Below are 14,238 nucleotides of genomic sequence, written 5' to 3'. Positions count from 1 at the left end.
TGGAAGAGAGAAACCCTGGAGGAAGCGAGACGTACACGCAGCTGGGAGCTGAAAGAGCTGCAGCAGCCATTCGCTGTGACCATCCCCGATGATTTATCTGCAGAATTCCCAGCAGCAGGAGGCTGTCGGGGCAAGAGGGCACAGTGAGAAACGGCTCTAAGCAGAAGCCTTGCAGAAGGGCATCCTGCAAGCAGTGATGCTGGGACGTAGGAGGGGGGCAAGAACGGTAGAGGAGTGAAGAATCATAGAATCATAGAATCGAATCATAGAATCATAGCACTAAGAAGTGCTGCACTGTGGGGGGGAAAGGGAGGGGTTATCAATTTAACGAAGAAGGAAAGGAAAGGAAAAAGGGATTGAAAAAAGAAAAGGGAAAAAGGAAATAAGAAAAAGGGAAAAGGAAAAAAGAAAGGGGAAAGGAAAAAAGGAAGGGAAAAAGGAAAGGAAAACATCAGGGCGATTTGCAGAGCGTGGAGTAGGGATGCTCTGCGCCGCGGTTGCTCCCTCTGCGGGGGGGCCGGGGCGGGGCGGGCCGGCGGCGCGGGGCCCTTTAAGAGGTGCGGGCCGGGGGAGGGCGCGCAGGGAGCCGGGCTGGGATACCGCCGCGTCGCTCCTATCGCCACCGAGCCGGTGCTCGTGCGGCGGGCATGGCGCCGAGGTGCCGGCCTTGGGGGGCTATGCTGCTGCTCGCGGCGGCGCTGCCCGCGGCGTGCGGGAACTGCGGAGAGGAGGGCGGCCCGCTGGAGCCCTTCGACGCGCTGTACGCCAGCGGCGTGGAAGCGTACTACGGCGGCGACTTCGCGGGCGCGGCGCGGTGCCTGGAACGAGCGCTGCGCAGCCGGCGGGAGCTGCGGGCGGAGCGGCTGCGGTGCCGGCGGCGCTGCCGGGGGCAGGTGCGGCTGGCGGCGCTGGGCGCGGGGTCCGCCGGGGAGCTGCCCTTCTTCGAGGCGCTGCTGCGGCGCGCCGGCTGCCTGCGGAGCTGCGAGGAACCGCGCCTGGGAGCCGCTTCCCGGCACCGCGCCGCCGAGGAGGTGCGCGCTGACTTCCAGCGCAGGGTGCCCTACAGCTACCTGCAGCGCGCCTACATCCAGGTAGGCACCCGCTGCCCGCCCCGGGGGATGGCCTCGCCTCCGTCCTCCTGCGTCTCACGTGCTGTCCTCGCCTTCAGCTCCGTCGAGCCCAGGTGTTGTCCCTGTCCCTTCTCACTGTCGTGCACAGGCTGGGGCTTGCAGCTCAGACTCAGTCCTGGTGCTTCTTTTGGTTGGATGTGCTTCGTTTCTCCATCTGAGAGTGCTTTTGTTTGGCTTTAGTGTTGTGTAGTATAATTCTGAAAAGGCTGCCTTTGGCTGCTTGGCAGAGAGAAGCCCCACAGAGCTCCACTCCAACACCCCGATGCCCCGTGCAGGGGAGCTTTGCCTCTGATACAAAGTGAGCTGATGCCGTGCTTGCTCCAAGAGTGAGGAGTGTGCATGGCTGGGCGGTATACAGGCTCTGCTATCCAATGGTCTTCATCCCGCTGTGTGATGCAGAATCCTTTGTGTGATGCCGTGCAGTCAGTATTTAGCAGCCTCTGTCATCTGAAGTATCCTTCCCTAATACTGATCACTTCTGCCTTATAGATGTTGCCTTCTGTCATAAAAATGACATTCTTCATCTACTTTTTTTCCCTTTCTTTTGACGAAGAAACCTCACAGCTGGGTAGTTAAAGGGACTTTTCTAGTTCAGAACCTGTGCTCCATAAGGCAAGTACCTGCAGTAAGTCTTCCTGTCCACGTGGGAATTTTATTTCATGCCAAGCCAAATGTATAAAACATCTCTGGAATATTTCCTCCTCGATTTCTGCTTCATCTAAGCACAGTCATAACCTTTTTGTTGCTAAAGGCAACTTGAGAGGTGAAGACCTGCACAGCTGAGCAAGGGGGGGAGAGGAGGGGTCTGCTGAAATCTGCTTCCACTTGGAGAAGTAAACCTCTGTCTTAGGCAGTGCTAGTGCTGTGACTGACAGCAGTAGAACAAGGAGATGAATCGGCTCCTGCTTTTTAAAACCTTCTGAAATACAACAGCTGTGTTGCTTTAGCTATAGTTCCTTTTTGTCATTGCCTTAATGTCATTTTTGCAAGTCAGAGGATGGAAATGCCTTGGCTTTAACTCTGGTGTGCATGTGCAGAGCTCCTGAAAGAAATCCTGGGAGAGAACTGAAGCTGTAATTTGGCATGCGCTGAGGCCAAGTGAAGCTAGTGGAATTTTCCTGAGGTCCTTACCCTGAAAGATGCTCTGGCTGTGCAGTGTCACTGTGTGTGGGAAGTGACACTAAATTTGTCATGATAAAAATGATTTATTTTTATGAACTCAAAACCTTTCCCAGAGTCACGAAGGTTGGCTCATGCTAAGCTCATCAAACAACTTTCTTTTGATCTAGGGAATGAGATTTCTGAAATAGGAAACAAAATAAGCTAAAATTGGTATACAGAATTCCACACGATTTTGAGTCATGGTCTGTCTTCTACTTCTGGATCTGATGTTTTTATTCTCTCATTTGAAAATGTATTGTAAACTTATCAAAGCAACGTGTTGAGAAGAGCCTTTTTTTCTTGTGTATAAGTCAACTTAATTTGCTTTTGCAGTGTCTGGAGATTTATGTTAATTCTAACACTTGGACCTTCCCCCTCTCTGATGGTGAAAGGGCTGTTATTGCTACCTGCATGGGTGCCCAGGTGTCTGTCAGGTACTGTTTGAATGGAGCCGTTCTGTTTTAGTACCTCTTTTTTAACTCTTTCTGCACACCATCTGCTGTTGGGGTCCTGGCTGGCTTTGTAAGCAGTGCTGGGACCAGCTCTGTCCTTCTGAGGAAGCTGTAACACTTTGTCACACATCACCTGGATTGCTCTTTCCACCTGCCTCAGCAGCTCTGCCTGCAGGAGAAAATGTCCCACGCTGGGTTTGTCTGCGCTTGCACATACATGAGGTCTCACATCCAGCACCAGCGCGTGCTCTGATGCAAACCATCCTCCTGTGCCAAGGCTGAGTGAACACTTTGGCATGTCCCCTGAGGGCTGGGAAGCACCTACAGGGAGACCTTGCTGCAGCATCCACTTGGCTTTCTGGCTGCAAGGGTGTGCTGCAAGAAAGGGCTCGCATAGAGTATGACTGCTGGTGGTGCCTCTCCCTGGCTGTTTGACCCCTATTTTCCTCCTTGAAACCAAAAAGAAAATGAGAGAAGGTTGAACATCCTGCTCTGTGTCCTGTTTGGTCCCTCTACAGGGTGTATGAGAAGCCCTGGCCAGTGGGCATGCACATGAGGTCTGGCTGATGGTGGTATCGATGATGGTATCGGTGTGTTTGAGGAGGAGCAGCCTGCAGTGTGCTTTCCATCTCCCTCTGCCAATGGCTCTGTGTTTGTTTGGTTCTCAGGAGGAGAGAGATGTGTTCCTTTGGGAGGGAATGACACAGCAAGGAATGGATTTAAAAATAAAAAAGGGGAAAAAAGAGTGGAAGGGGAGAGGAAAAAAGGAAAAAGAAAAAAAGGAAGGGTTTGACACTCATGCAGTGCTTTGAAAAATGGTGCTGAATAAATATGAGCTAATCCTTGCAGCACTCCTGTGGGGTATGAAAAGCAAAGGCTTTGATTCCTGCTGGACAGATGCACTGGTCAAGGTCTGGCTTGCAGTGTGTGAGTCTGGGTGCTTTGGGGGTAGCAGAACCATGGCTCTACCAATGCCTCAGCTCCATCACTGCTCTGGACTGGTGAATTGGTGGAGAACTGATGTTAGGATTTTAGATTTGGGGCTTTGCTGCATCCAGGACCAGTGGCAGCCCCGAGCTGTGCTGCTCCTGCTGCTGAGTAGTGCTAGAGATGCTGCTACATGGAGCGCTGCGGAGAAGCAGGGGTGGTATGGTTAGATCAAATGCTTATATTCTTATCTCTATGGATATGACCTATTAGTCATTAAATCTGTGCCATCCTATCAATTCCCTAAAGTATTTCCTGCAGTGAGCTTCTGTCATGTCCAAAAGGCAGAAGGATAGTTTGCCTGATGTGGATGGCTTTCTTTGGTAGTATTCAATGAAATACCCTCTAGACTTGGCAGATGGGTGTGAGGGGGTGTCTCTGCTCTCTGAAATATTTTTATTAATCACATCCTCCTCACTTTGCTGCCTGAGTCATCTTGTTTCTGTTAAAACCTAGCCTGCAGGCTGTGATGTTTCTAGCCACCCCCTTTCTTGAGCTTTTTAGCTTTGAGAGCAAGCAGAAGAGGAAGCCACACACCATGAGAGTGGGGCTGCTGACTCAGCATCCTGTTGCTCTTCTCTGAGTGATGCCAGGTCACTGATGGAGCAAAAGGTGCAAGACTCTGACCCTGTCTTGCTTATTCTTTGTGCCGAGTTCCTCCTTGCCATGTCTGTCTTGTTACTTCAGTTCCTAGACAGTGTTATCATCAGAATTTCACACATTGCAAACATTAAACATTAGCGGTTATATTTTTTTTTGTGTTGGAGAAGAGACTGTTTATTTGTTCTTTAAAGTTGCTTATTTTTTCTGAAAATCTTTCACTGTTCGTATGGATTTCATACAAACAGCTTAATCTTTCTAGTAGCTGTGGGTGGGGAGAACTGCAGTCTTCTCTGCTGGGCTTCCAGTTCATCAGTTCAGCAGTGCTGAAGGCACTGCCCGGTGTGTGTCCTTGGGTTGTACCGTATTTTCTTGCCTGCTTGTACTGCTGTAAGATTTCCAAAATGCAACACAGACACAACAATGACTTGATGAGATCACGGGGGGGGGGGCAAGGTGATAAACGGGAAGAAAGGAGCAGAGTGGGAGTTTGAACTCCTGGAAAGATTTGTAGTACAGGTTATAGCCCTTCTCCAGTTCTGCCTTTTTAAAACTCCGTTTGTGGACATTCAAACTCAAGGCATGGACCTGTACGCATAAAATTAGGCCTCTGACCTCTCCATGCTGACCTCTCAGTCTTTTGCCAGTGCTTATGTGAGATTTGCTATCAGCCACACTTGGGCGGCTGTGTCCAGGCACTTGCAGTGAGCTTGAGGCTCTTTTCAAGACATCTCTACCAAATTCTTTCCATCTCAAGTAGCTCCTTGCTGCCTGCCTCTGAGGTGTTGTGCTGTGCCAGAGTCTTTTGTCTCATTGACAGAAATCTGGAGTATTCACCTAGAAATTGTGGAGTAATCTGGATCAGCACCAGTGTGGTTACTTGCTAATTTGGCTTGTTTCACTCAAGCACCGATGAAACTTTCCATGAAAGTTTGTTCAGTTTTCTGTGTGCTGCAATTCCACGTGGACTTCAAGGGTACTGTCTTGGGATGTGCTGCAGCCTGTGGAAGAAGGGTGGTAATCTCACTTGTGGCGTCTCATGGGTAGTGATGTGGAATAAGGTACAAAATCCCACTGTGTACAGGTCTCTGTATGTAATAAGCTAATTCTCATTCCAGCCACCACCTATGTGCAGTGTCCTCGTTTGGTCAGCCTTGTTTTCACTGGGTTTACATGGCACATCCCAGACAAAGACCTATCATAGAGCTGTCAGATAATCATTATTATTAGGATTATTACTGCTGAAGGTATTTATTTATCTTTAATCTTGAAAGTTGGTGTTACTCAGATACAGGATATATAATAGATCCCAGGAGTAATCTTTCAAAGTTCCCTTTATTTAGTTTCTCTGAAAGAGCATTCCTGGCTCTCACTAGAGGGTAAATGTTAGTGCTCAGGCATTTAAAATTATGTGGACAAAAATAAACTCGGTTTATAGGATGGAAAATTCTTAATGGTGGGGTCAGTGTTCTGGGCTCAGGGCAGGTCTGAATATGCTTGTTCTTGCTGACCTACACCAACCTGCTGTGAAGGGAGCTGCTGACTCCAGTGGGGTTGCCTGTGGTGTGACATACCACATTGCTTTGAGTTTGTGGGAGCTGTAAATAAATTCCCTCTTACTATGAGTTTCGTGGTGAAACTAATAAACCTTAGATGCTCAGAAGGGGATTTCGGCATTCTTCACTTTGATGAAATGGTGGAACCAATTGGAAATTACTTGAGGCTGCCTCATTGTCTTCACAGGAAAGTCAGTCTTCCTTTTTCAGATTATTTCTGCTCTGGCTCCAACAGAAACTAATTGCAGCCAGCCTTCAGGTTGGTGCTGTAGTAAAAGTTAGACGAAGTGATTGTGATGGTTTGCTGCTGGTGGTGGAAGGATGCAACCAGTTAGTGCAAGCTAGTTTTAGGCCCATGAAGCTCACTTTATGCAGCCTGGTAATGAGCCATTTGATGGCCAGAGCTACTTTTTTGTCTTGCCAAGTTCCTCTTTCTCACCTCATTGCTATGCAGCAGTGCCAGGACTCCAAAACAACTGCTGGCGGGACCCAGCCTGCAAAACTTATCTGTCTTTTGGAGAGGAAAAAAGGTAAATCTGGATTCCTCCTTATTTCTTGGCGTTCTCTAGTGCTGGGCCTTGGATGATGGAGAAGACAGTGCTGTGACTTGCACAGTTTCACTGGATCGTTTGGGGCCTTGTCCTGAGAGCATCCCAGCACAGGAGCTGGGCTGCCATCCCACCTCAGACAAAGCAGTGAACCAATAGCACTTATGAACCCTTTGCCTTTAGAGACCAAAGTCCTGCTGTGTGAGGCTTTATGTTGTCATCTGGAAGCAAGCCCTGCCCTGCTGTGCTGTCTCCATGCTTCCCCAGGTTTCCTGCCCCTTGCCCTTCACACATCTCCTGAGAACCTTTTGGCACTGCTTGGCTGCTGAGCTGCTCTATGCACCCTGGAGTTCATTAAATGCCTTTTTGCACTGCCTGTTAATTCTCTTCTGTGTGTCCTAGCGAGTCCTGCTCTGACTTCTGCTGAGCCCTCTTGTTGTCCTTGGCCACAGGAATAACTAATGGCAGCTGATAATGAGCTGCATGTGAATGAGAAATGCTATTTAGCCCTACTGAGCAAATTTGTGCCCAGTACTTACTAGCTGTGCCTGAAGTTTCAACAAGGATTATTCCCATTTCCTCATATGAGTGGTGATTTCATCATGGATAGCGTGGGCAGTAATGAGAAGCCATCATTTCAGTAACTGAGCCGCCTGCTGCCAATGTGCTGAGTGCTGCAGGAGCCCTGCTAGTGGGCCCTGGAGGTGCAGGCAGTGCTTGACATCTGGAGCAAGGGATTTGGGGCTCATTATCCTTGTTTCTTTTTCTTTTTTTTTTTAATTATTTTTTCTTTGAGGTGATTTAAATTGCTCACGGTGATTGGGCTTGTGCCCACAGTGTAGGGACCTTTGCACTTTGCATGGGGCATATTTTTCTGCATGTAGTCCAGACCAGAGGTCATGTTGAGTTTGATTTCATCTACATGAACCTGCAGTGACCCAGCTGGTGCCTATGGAGTTTATCTCCATTTACACAGTGGAAACTGAGGTCAGAATTTGGCCTGTGCTTATTAGCAGTAACTGATGGCAGGAGTGAGGGTGTGAGGTTCTTTGGATGCTTTCATTTCTAGCCAACGTATTGGCAGTAAGGTATTGACGTTTTTACTTCTTGGCCATGGAGGGTGATGGCTGATGACGGCAGGGGCTTTGCTTGTGTGTGGGTTCAGGCAGCAAAGAGCTGCTCCTCATCAGCCTGTACCTCTGAGCCAGCCCTCCTCCTTCCCATGACAACTGGACGGTTGAACAGACTCTCCAGAGCTGACGTCAAGGGTCAGGGGTTTGGCCACTGAATAATTACAGCAACAAAAATAGCATCCCCTCTCCACCCCTTCCTTCCCACACGCTCCTGCTGAATCCCTGTTCATAAATGTCCTTTTTTTTTCCTCCTGTTCTTGGATGGGAAGCAAAACCCACATGTATTAGCTGGAACATATGGCAGAGTTTGGCTGCAGCCCATCAGTTGCGAAGGCCAAATACTTGCTTGTAGCTTCTTGCTCATTAAAAAAGGAGGAAAAAAAAAAAAAAAAGCTGAAGAGTGGGGAGAAAGAGAAAAACACGTTCTTTCAAGATTGGATGAAAGGCTGAGTCTGTGTTCGTGCTGAGATGGGAAGTAGATAGGGTGTGGGACAGCATGCTGCTCCTGCTGCCATGCCAAGGAGCACGTCCATGGCAGCACAGAAGGGACAGGCTGGCCATTGAGGTCAGCTCTGTGCTGGCAGCTGCCACTGTCCCACATGGATGCTGGCTCTCTTGTCACACCTTGTAAAATGTCTGCTTTCAGTGTTTGGTTGCATGTTTTGGAGATGTTGGTTGTAGGGACCAGTGCAAGGCGCTGTGCTGCTTTGTTCAAAAGTGTACTGCACGTGTCTGAGCTTGCTTTAGTGTTGTGAGCACAGTTACTAAACACATCACTGGTGTAACTGGGCTTGGACACAGCGTGGCCATGAGGAAGAGTTGCTGCTATTCCAAGTAGCACTGCTCTTTCCTTTTCATGGAGTTTTGCACCAAAGAGGAGCATGCAACTGCCTTGGATCTTGCATATGCTTCTCACCTATTCAGAACAGGGAGATTTTTGTGATTGAGTAAGAAAAAGATCAGGAAAATAACAACAAAAACACCAATGTGCTGCTTTCCATCCTGGTTTTCTCAGGTCAGCTCTGGTTGTGGCTATGATCTCATACTGTGTCCACACAGAAACAGGAGCCTGTTAAGATTAGGTAGGGCACTGCTTAAACATGTAGCTCTTTGAGGTCTGGACCAGACTCCAATGGGAGTGATGAGGATGTGTGCTGTAGTGCATTGCCCAGGCCAGCAGCAGGACAGGGGATGCAATGTCCTTTGAAGATGGAGCCAACAGTGTCCCTTCCCAGAAAAGATCAGTGTGGTACAGAGAGAAAGAGGTTGGAAAATATGCTTGAAAATATTTGCTGAAGGTGTTGCTATGACTGCACAGGGACTAAGCTGGAGTCTGTTGATTCCCTTGCTTAGAAAGCTATGTTTTTAAAGTGGCTTTTGCCAAGGCACTGCCTGTTCTGAGGCTCATATGTGTGTATAATATATATATATATTTTGGGGCATCCGTGTCCTGAGTTACTCTTTGGAAGCAGATGGGAATCTGTGAAGTTTCAGTGAAAGTCTGAAAGAAAGAGCACTCACTGGCCCTGCATTGCACTACAGTGATGCTGGAGACCAGCCCTGTGCAGGGCTGTTGGTGTCATCCAGGGTCTGTGATAAAGCAAATGCTGGAGAGATGGGCAGGAAAGATCCTGGTGTCTTATCTCCATTTTTTCCTTACAGAACTGTGTAATAAGCTTTTTTTTTTTTTTTTTTTCCTGAATACACTGGTATTCCTGAAATGCCTTATTAAACAGAACATTTCAATTTGTTCTCAGAAGTCTCTCTAGGGATAACAAATGGTGAAAGGACTTTTGGAGTTGTGTGTGATTAAGGATTGCTTAGAGGAGAATCACGTAGCTTTTGGGAAAGGCTTTTTGCTTCCTGGAGCTGTTCCCAAATCTGTGGTCCCTTGTGAAGGCAGGGGATTGGAACAGGGCTTGCTGCAGCCTGTGCAAGTGATGCTGGGGCATCTCAAGCTATGCCTTGCTGTTAGCCACAGAGGCACCTATATGCAAACCATGACCTGCTTTGGCTGTGTTCATGCCCTGTGTCTGCAGTGCGGGTGCAGTGGTGAGGAGTGAGGTGGTTGGGTGTGCTCAGGCAGCCCTCTCACTGCATGCCCAGGCTCCCAGTGCAGCCAGCACAGAGTTGAATCACTCTCATGCTTGGTCACTTCTGTTCCCTTTGCTTTAAATACCAGCGTCTCTTGGAAGCCGCTTGTTTCCCTCTTCCCTTGGTTGGCAGCTTCACTCCATTTCTTTTAACATAAGCATTGCATCCTGGTGTCTGGATTCTGGCAGCACTGCTGCTTCTCTGGAGCTGGCTCTGCGAGGTCAGCCTGCTTGAGGGTGTCTCTTCCTCCAGCCACCTTGGCTTGTATTGTTCCTGCTAATAAAAGCATTATCTCAGTCTGCATCCTTCTACGAGGAAGGCAAACAGCAAATAAAAGAGCAGCGTGTGGTTGTAGGAAGCAGCATTTGTCAACTGTGCATCCCTTCTGTGCGGTGCTGGCTGTGCTGTGAGCTGCTGGGTGCTTACTGCTGCGTGCTCGGCGGGTGTCCAGCTGGAAGCACTCCCTGCAGCTTCTATTTCTGTGCTGGGCTTTTACAGCCATGCTTCCCACTGCTTGGATTTGCTGCCTGCCACCGTGTTTTAATGCTGGACTAGAATCTCATTGCAGTGGCCTGGGTGCAATTAGGACAAAACATGCAGCATCAGTGTCCACCTGAGCCTGGTGATTGTCCAGTTGTTCCCCAGTGCCACACAGTCGAGCCATGGCAATGGTGTGCAATGTGAGTTGCAGAACTGTGGCAGCTGTGGGGATGGGATGTGCCCAGCTCAGGTCTGAGGGTAACCCAAGGGAATTCCCATTGTGGGGGCTTGCTCCAGCCTGGCTGCTGTTTAGATTGTTTTCATTCACATCCAAAACCTCTGGAAAATGACTTTTGCACTGCAGTAAGAGGCTTCCCACAGGAGTGTTTGTAGCTCCAAATCACTGTTATTTTAATCAGTGTGCTTCTGTTTTATAAATGGAATTTTGGATACCAGCTTTGAAATCTCACTAGGTGATAGAATCATAAATATACCATATTTAGACTTTAGTGTTTTCTGAAATCAGGTAGAGAGACCTGAATAACCATGTGTCTGGATTTTGTTCTTAGAAAGTTACAGTGCTTAAAGCTGTCACGGCTCTGCCAGCAGCCAGATCTTCAAAAGTGCAGTGTAGAAGCCATCCTGCCCTTCATGTTTCTTTTGAGAAGTATCAGATAGGAAAGGTTTGCATACTTGGGGCACATTGTTTACATTCCTGTTGCCTTGCTGTTAGAAATGTTAGAGTTCAGCTCCATAGTGGAATAGTCAGCGCAGTCAGATGGCAGAGCTCTCTTTGATGTTGCAGCTAGCCTGTGCTGAACAGCAGAGTCCCACTAAGTGGGGTGAACAATTTTGCTCTTGCACATTTTGGATGTGCATCTGCAGGCTCTTTCCATGTGGGATTTTTCCGTGTGCTCAGACATGCATGGAGCTGGGGTGATGTGCTGTGTAATGGCATAGGTACATCTATTCTTTAATCTCAAGGCACTGAGCTGGATGTTGGTAGTTTAAACGGAAGGGAATGTGACTCAGCTTATGCACAAAGACCTAGCCGAGCTGGTACCTGTATCAGCTGAGGACTTGCATCACTTATAATGGCTTGGGTTGATGCCTGATGATGTGCTGAACCACGACAAATGCACAGTATGTTGAGCTGTGTGTTTCCAGCACTGAATGCTGGGTTTCCATTCTGCATCTTTTACCACCAACATCTCTGCTTGTTCTGGGTTCAGAAAACTTTAGCTGGGTGGAGAGGTTGCTTTGGTCACCTTAGGGTGGCCCTTGCAAAAGAGAGTTGGTCTGACTACGGAATGAAGGATGCTGAGCAGCTGGTTGCAAGCTAAGGGAGATATGAGTGGCTGATTTCCCTTTAGATGTTACGTGTGATGTGATAGCTGGAGGAAGAATCAATGCAAATCAGTCTGTAGTGTTTACTCTGTTTTATGTGGGAGCAGGTGTCCTAGAGGGATGCTGCCGTGACTAGGATGGAAATGGCTGGGACTGATCCCACCCAGCCCAGGTTCATCAGGTGGGGAGGCAGTGCTCCATCCTTCACTTACTCATCAAGTGAAATGATGTGCAGGAATTGTGCACCACACACTTGGCACTGGGAGACATAACCAGTGTCACATGTTTGGAGAGCATTGGTTGTACTGCATGATGTCTGTGTACGCTGTGACTGAACTCCAAGAGGAAGAGCGTGCGTAAGCAGGAGCAGATGAATTTTAAATGTTCTGCTCTTACAGAAACAAGTCCAATTTATGGAAGCAGTTTGCTCCAAGTCAGAAGTTCTCCCTGGTTTATTAGGGAAGTGTGACCTGGCCGTTCTGGTAGAAACAGGTGACTGTTCACACCTTGCAAAGCAGGAGACCTACGTGAGCCACAGGCCAGTTTCAGACACAACCCATTTGGTGGACATCTTACCAAGGAGGTAGACACCTTACAGCCTCTGTGTTTTGGCAGCAATCAGCTAACACTAGTTGTTAGGCAGTCTGATTACCTTTACAGAGATATTTTTGACATTGGCACCTTTTGTTTTATTCCAGATGTTTTGCTCCGAGCTGCTACAGCTCAAAAACTGGCGACATGCAAGTGGCCTAGAGAGGCCTTTGTATCTCTTTTCTTGCTGAACCTCCTCAGCAAAATCCCTGCAGTCAGCACAACCTGCTGCCAACAGGCAGAACCGTACTCCTTTGCTGCAGCTTATCCCATCTGCTTCTGTGCTGTGTGAAAATGGGCACTACAAGGGACTCTCCCTTTACAGCAAAACATACCTATTTTTCATTTATGTTTGTTTTAAAAGAGGGGAAAAAAGAAGCCTCTGCTGGAAAAATACTTATTTCAACATCCAGTGAGTTTTTTGGAAAGTAGATATTCTGCTTCATTTCACATCCGTGGAATAAACTGTAATTTCAGCTGTGGAGCGCGTCTCAGTTTGTCTTTCCCCCATGGGAGAGCAAAAAGAGAAATGTGAGAAAAGTGGAGGAGGGTACAGAAACCGCAGAGAAATCCACGGGGAGAGGAGCTGCTGCACTGAAAGGAGCATACTTCTGAGCCAAACCCAAAAAGGAGATGGTGATTCCCACGGAGGGGCACTCACCTGTTTTGAGGGTTCTGGAGAAAAGTGGTGGTGGATGCAGTTTGTCCTGGAAGGAGAAACTTGCTGAAAAGCTGGGTTTGAAGTTGGTGTAGAGAAACTGGTATAATGGTTCGTTATATAGATGGGAGCGGCCAGGCAGGGCTCTGCTGCAGCTGGGGAAGAGCATCTTAACCTGTTCATTAACACCCTTTCTGCTACAAAAGAAGGTTTCTTTTGTTCTTTTTTACAAAAGAAGGGGCTTCTGGCCTCTGCTTTAGTTAAAAGGATACAGAGTCACAAAGGTTGAAAAAGACTAGTAAGATCATCTAGTCCAGCCTCACATATCCCCACCATGCCCACTAACCTGTGTCCTTTAGAGCCATGCCTATCCTGTTCTTGAACACCTGCAGTGACTCCACCACCTCCCTGGGCACCATGTTCCAATAAGTATATGACTTAGTGTCCTCTGCTTTGCCCTAGCCAGTTACAGATCTGTCAGTATAGTAATCTGCTCTGTAAGGGATTTTGCAGTGCTGGGCTGGGAGTCATGTAGATCTGGGAGATCTTAGAGCTTGCTCATACATAGGAATTCATGTGCACTCGTGGGTAAAGAACTTTAGGAAAGAAAATAACAGTTGTATTCCTTGAATCCTTCAGAGTTCCCTACTGGAGGAAAACTTGGCAAAAATATGGCAATGTGAATTTGTAAATGTTTGCTTCTTTGTTTGCCTTTGCTCATATCCCTGGGGGAATGAAGTCATTTGTTTGATTTGCCCTGCTGCCTCGCGCTCCTACTCGTGAATGGCAGGGAACAAGGCTGTATGAATAGTCTGGCCATGTGTGGTTTTGAAAGACGTGTTCGCTTGCACATTGGTGTCCGGATAGCGTGGCTGGCTCTGAAATCTCATCAGTAAGGCTTTTGAGTAACTTAAAACCTTTCTAGTAGATGCTTGACATTTCTTCCACTCTGACATTGTGTAAGCCCCTGTTGAAGTCTTATTACCTCAGTAACCACAGAAAAGCGGCTGCCTTTTCACTCAAATCTTCACCACAAAGGTCTGGATTCATATTCTTTTTTTTTCCTAGAAGGCAGAACACAGCTTATTGTAGTCTAAGTACAGGGTAGAAGGCCAAGATCACATATGGATCTGGGTGGTGGTCATGCTGAAGATGGAATACGAGTGTGTCTTTTCCTTTGGCTATGTCTGGACAACCTTGCACTAAATATGAAGAAAGCCTGTATAATTTTCAATATAAATAGGATATTTAGCTTTTTTTGGAGTGGCTTATAAAGGCCAGTCCTGACCAGCTGCTGTTTCATGGGTATTTTCCATTCTTTAAATAACCCCAGAGCTTCTTCCTGTGCTCCAATGGGAGTTCTTCCCCATCTTTTCTCTGAAACTTCTTGCAGACCTTCAGAGAGTCAAGTGTTGCTTTAGGGATTCATCTCGGGGTCTGTGTGGGTTGGGCAATCATGCGATTTCCATGAAATCTGAAGGAGCAACATGGAATCATTAAG

The 14,238-nt window shown here is 47.8% G+C and overlaps 1 protein-coding gene across 1 annotated transcript in view; it reads left to right on the top strand.

Moving 5' to 3' along the window:
- Positions 1-647: 647 nt before the first annotated feature.
- The window catches only part of P3H2 (prolyl 3-hydroxylase 2), a 54,672-nt gene continuing 41,081 nt past the window's right edge, over positions 648-14,238 (top strand). The window contains exon 1 of the mRNA XM_042878493.1: positions 648-1,091. Coding sequence (XP_042734427.1) covers positions 648-1,091 — 444 coding nt within the window. The remainder of the gene's footprint in view (positions 1,092-14,238) is intronic.

Source organism: Lagopus leucura, unplaced genomic scaffold (genome assembly GCF_019238085.1).
Source record: "Lagopus leucura isolate 7727_CA_CO unplaced genomic scaffold, USGS_WTPT01 Super-Scaffold_100021, whole genome shotgun sequence".
Taxonomy (NCBI): domain Eukaryota; kingdom Metazoa; phylum Chordata; class Aves; order Galliformes; family Phasianidae; genus Lagopus; species Lagopus leucura.
This window is presented reverse-complemented; position numbering and strand designations above follow the sequence as displayed.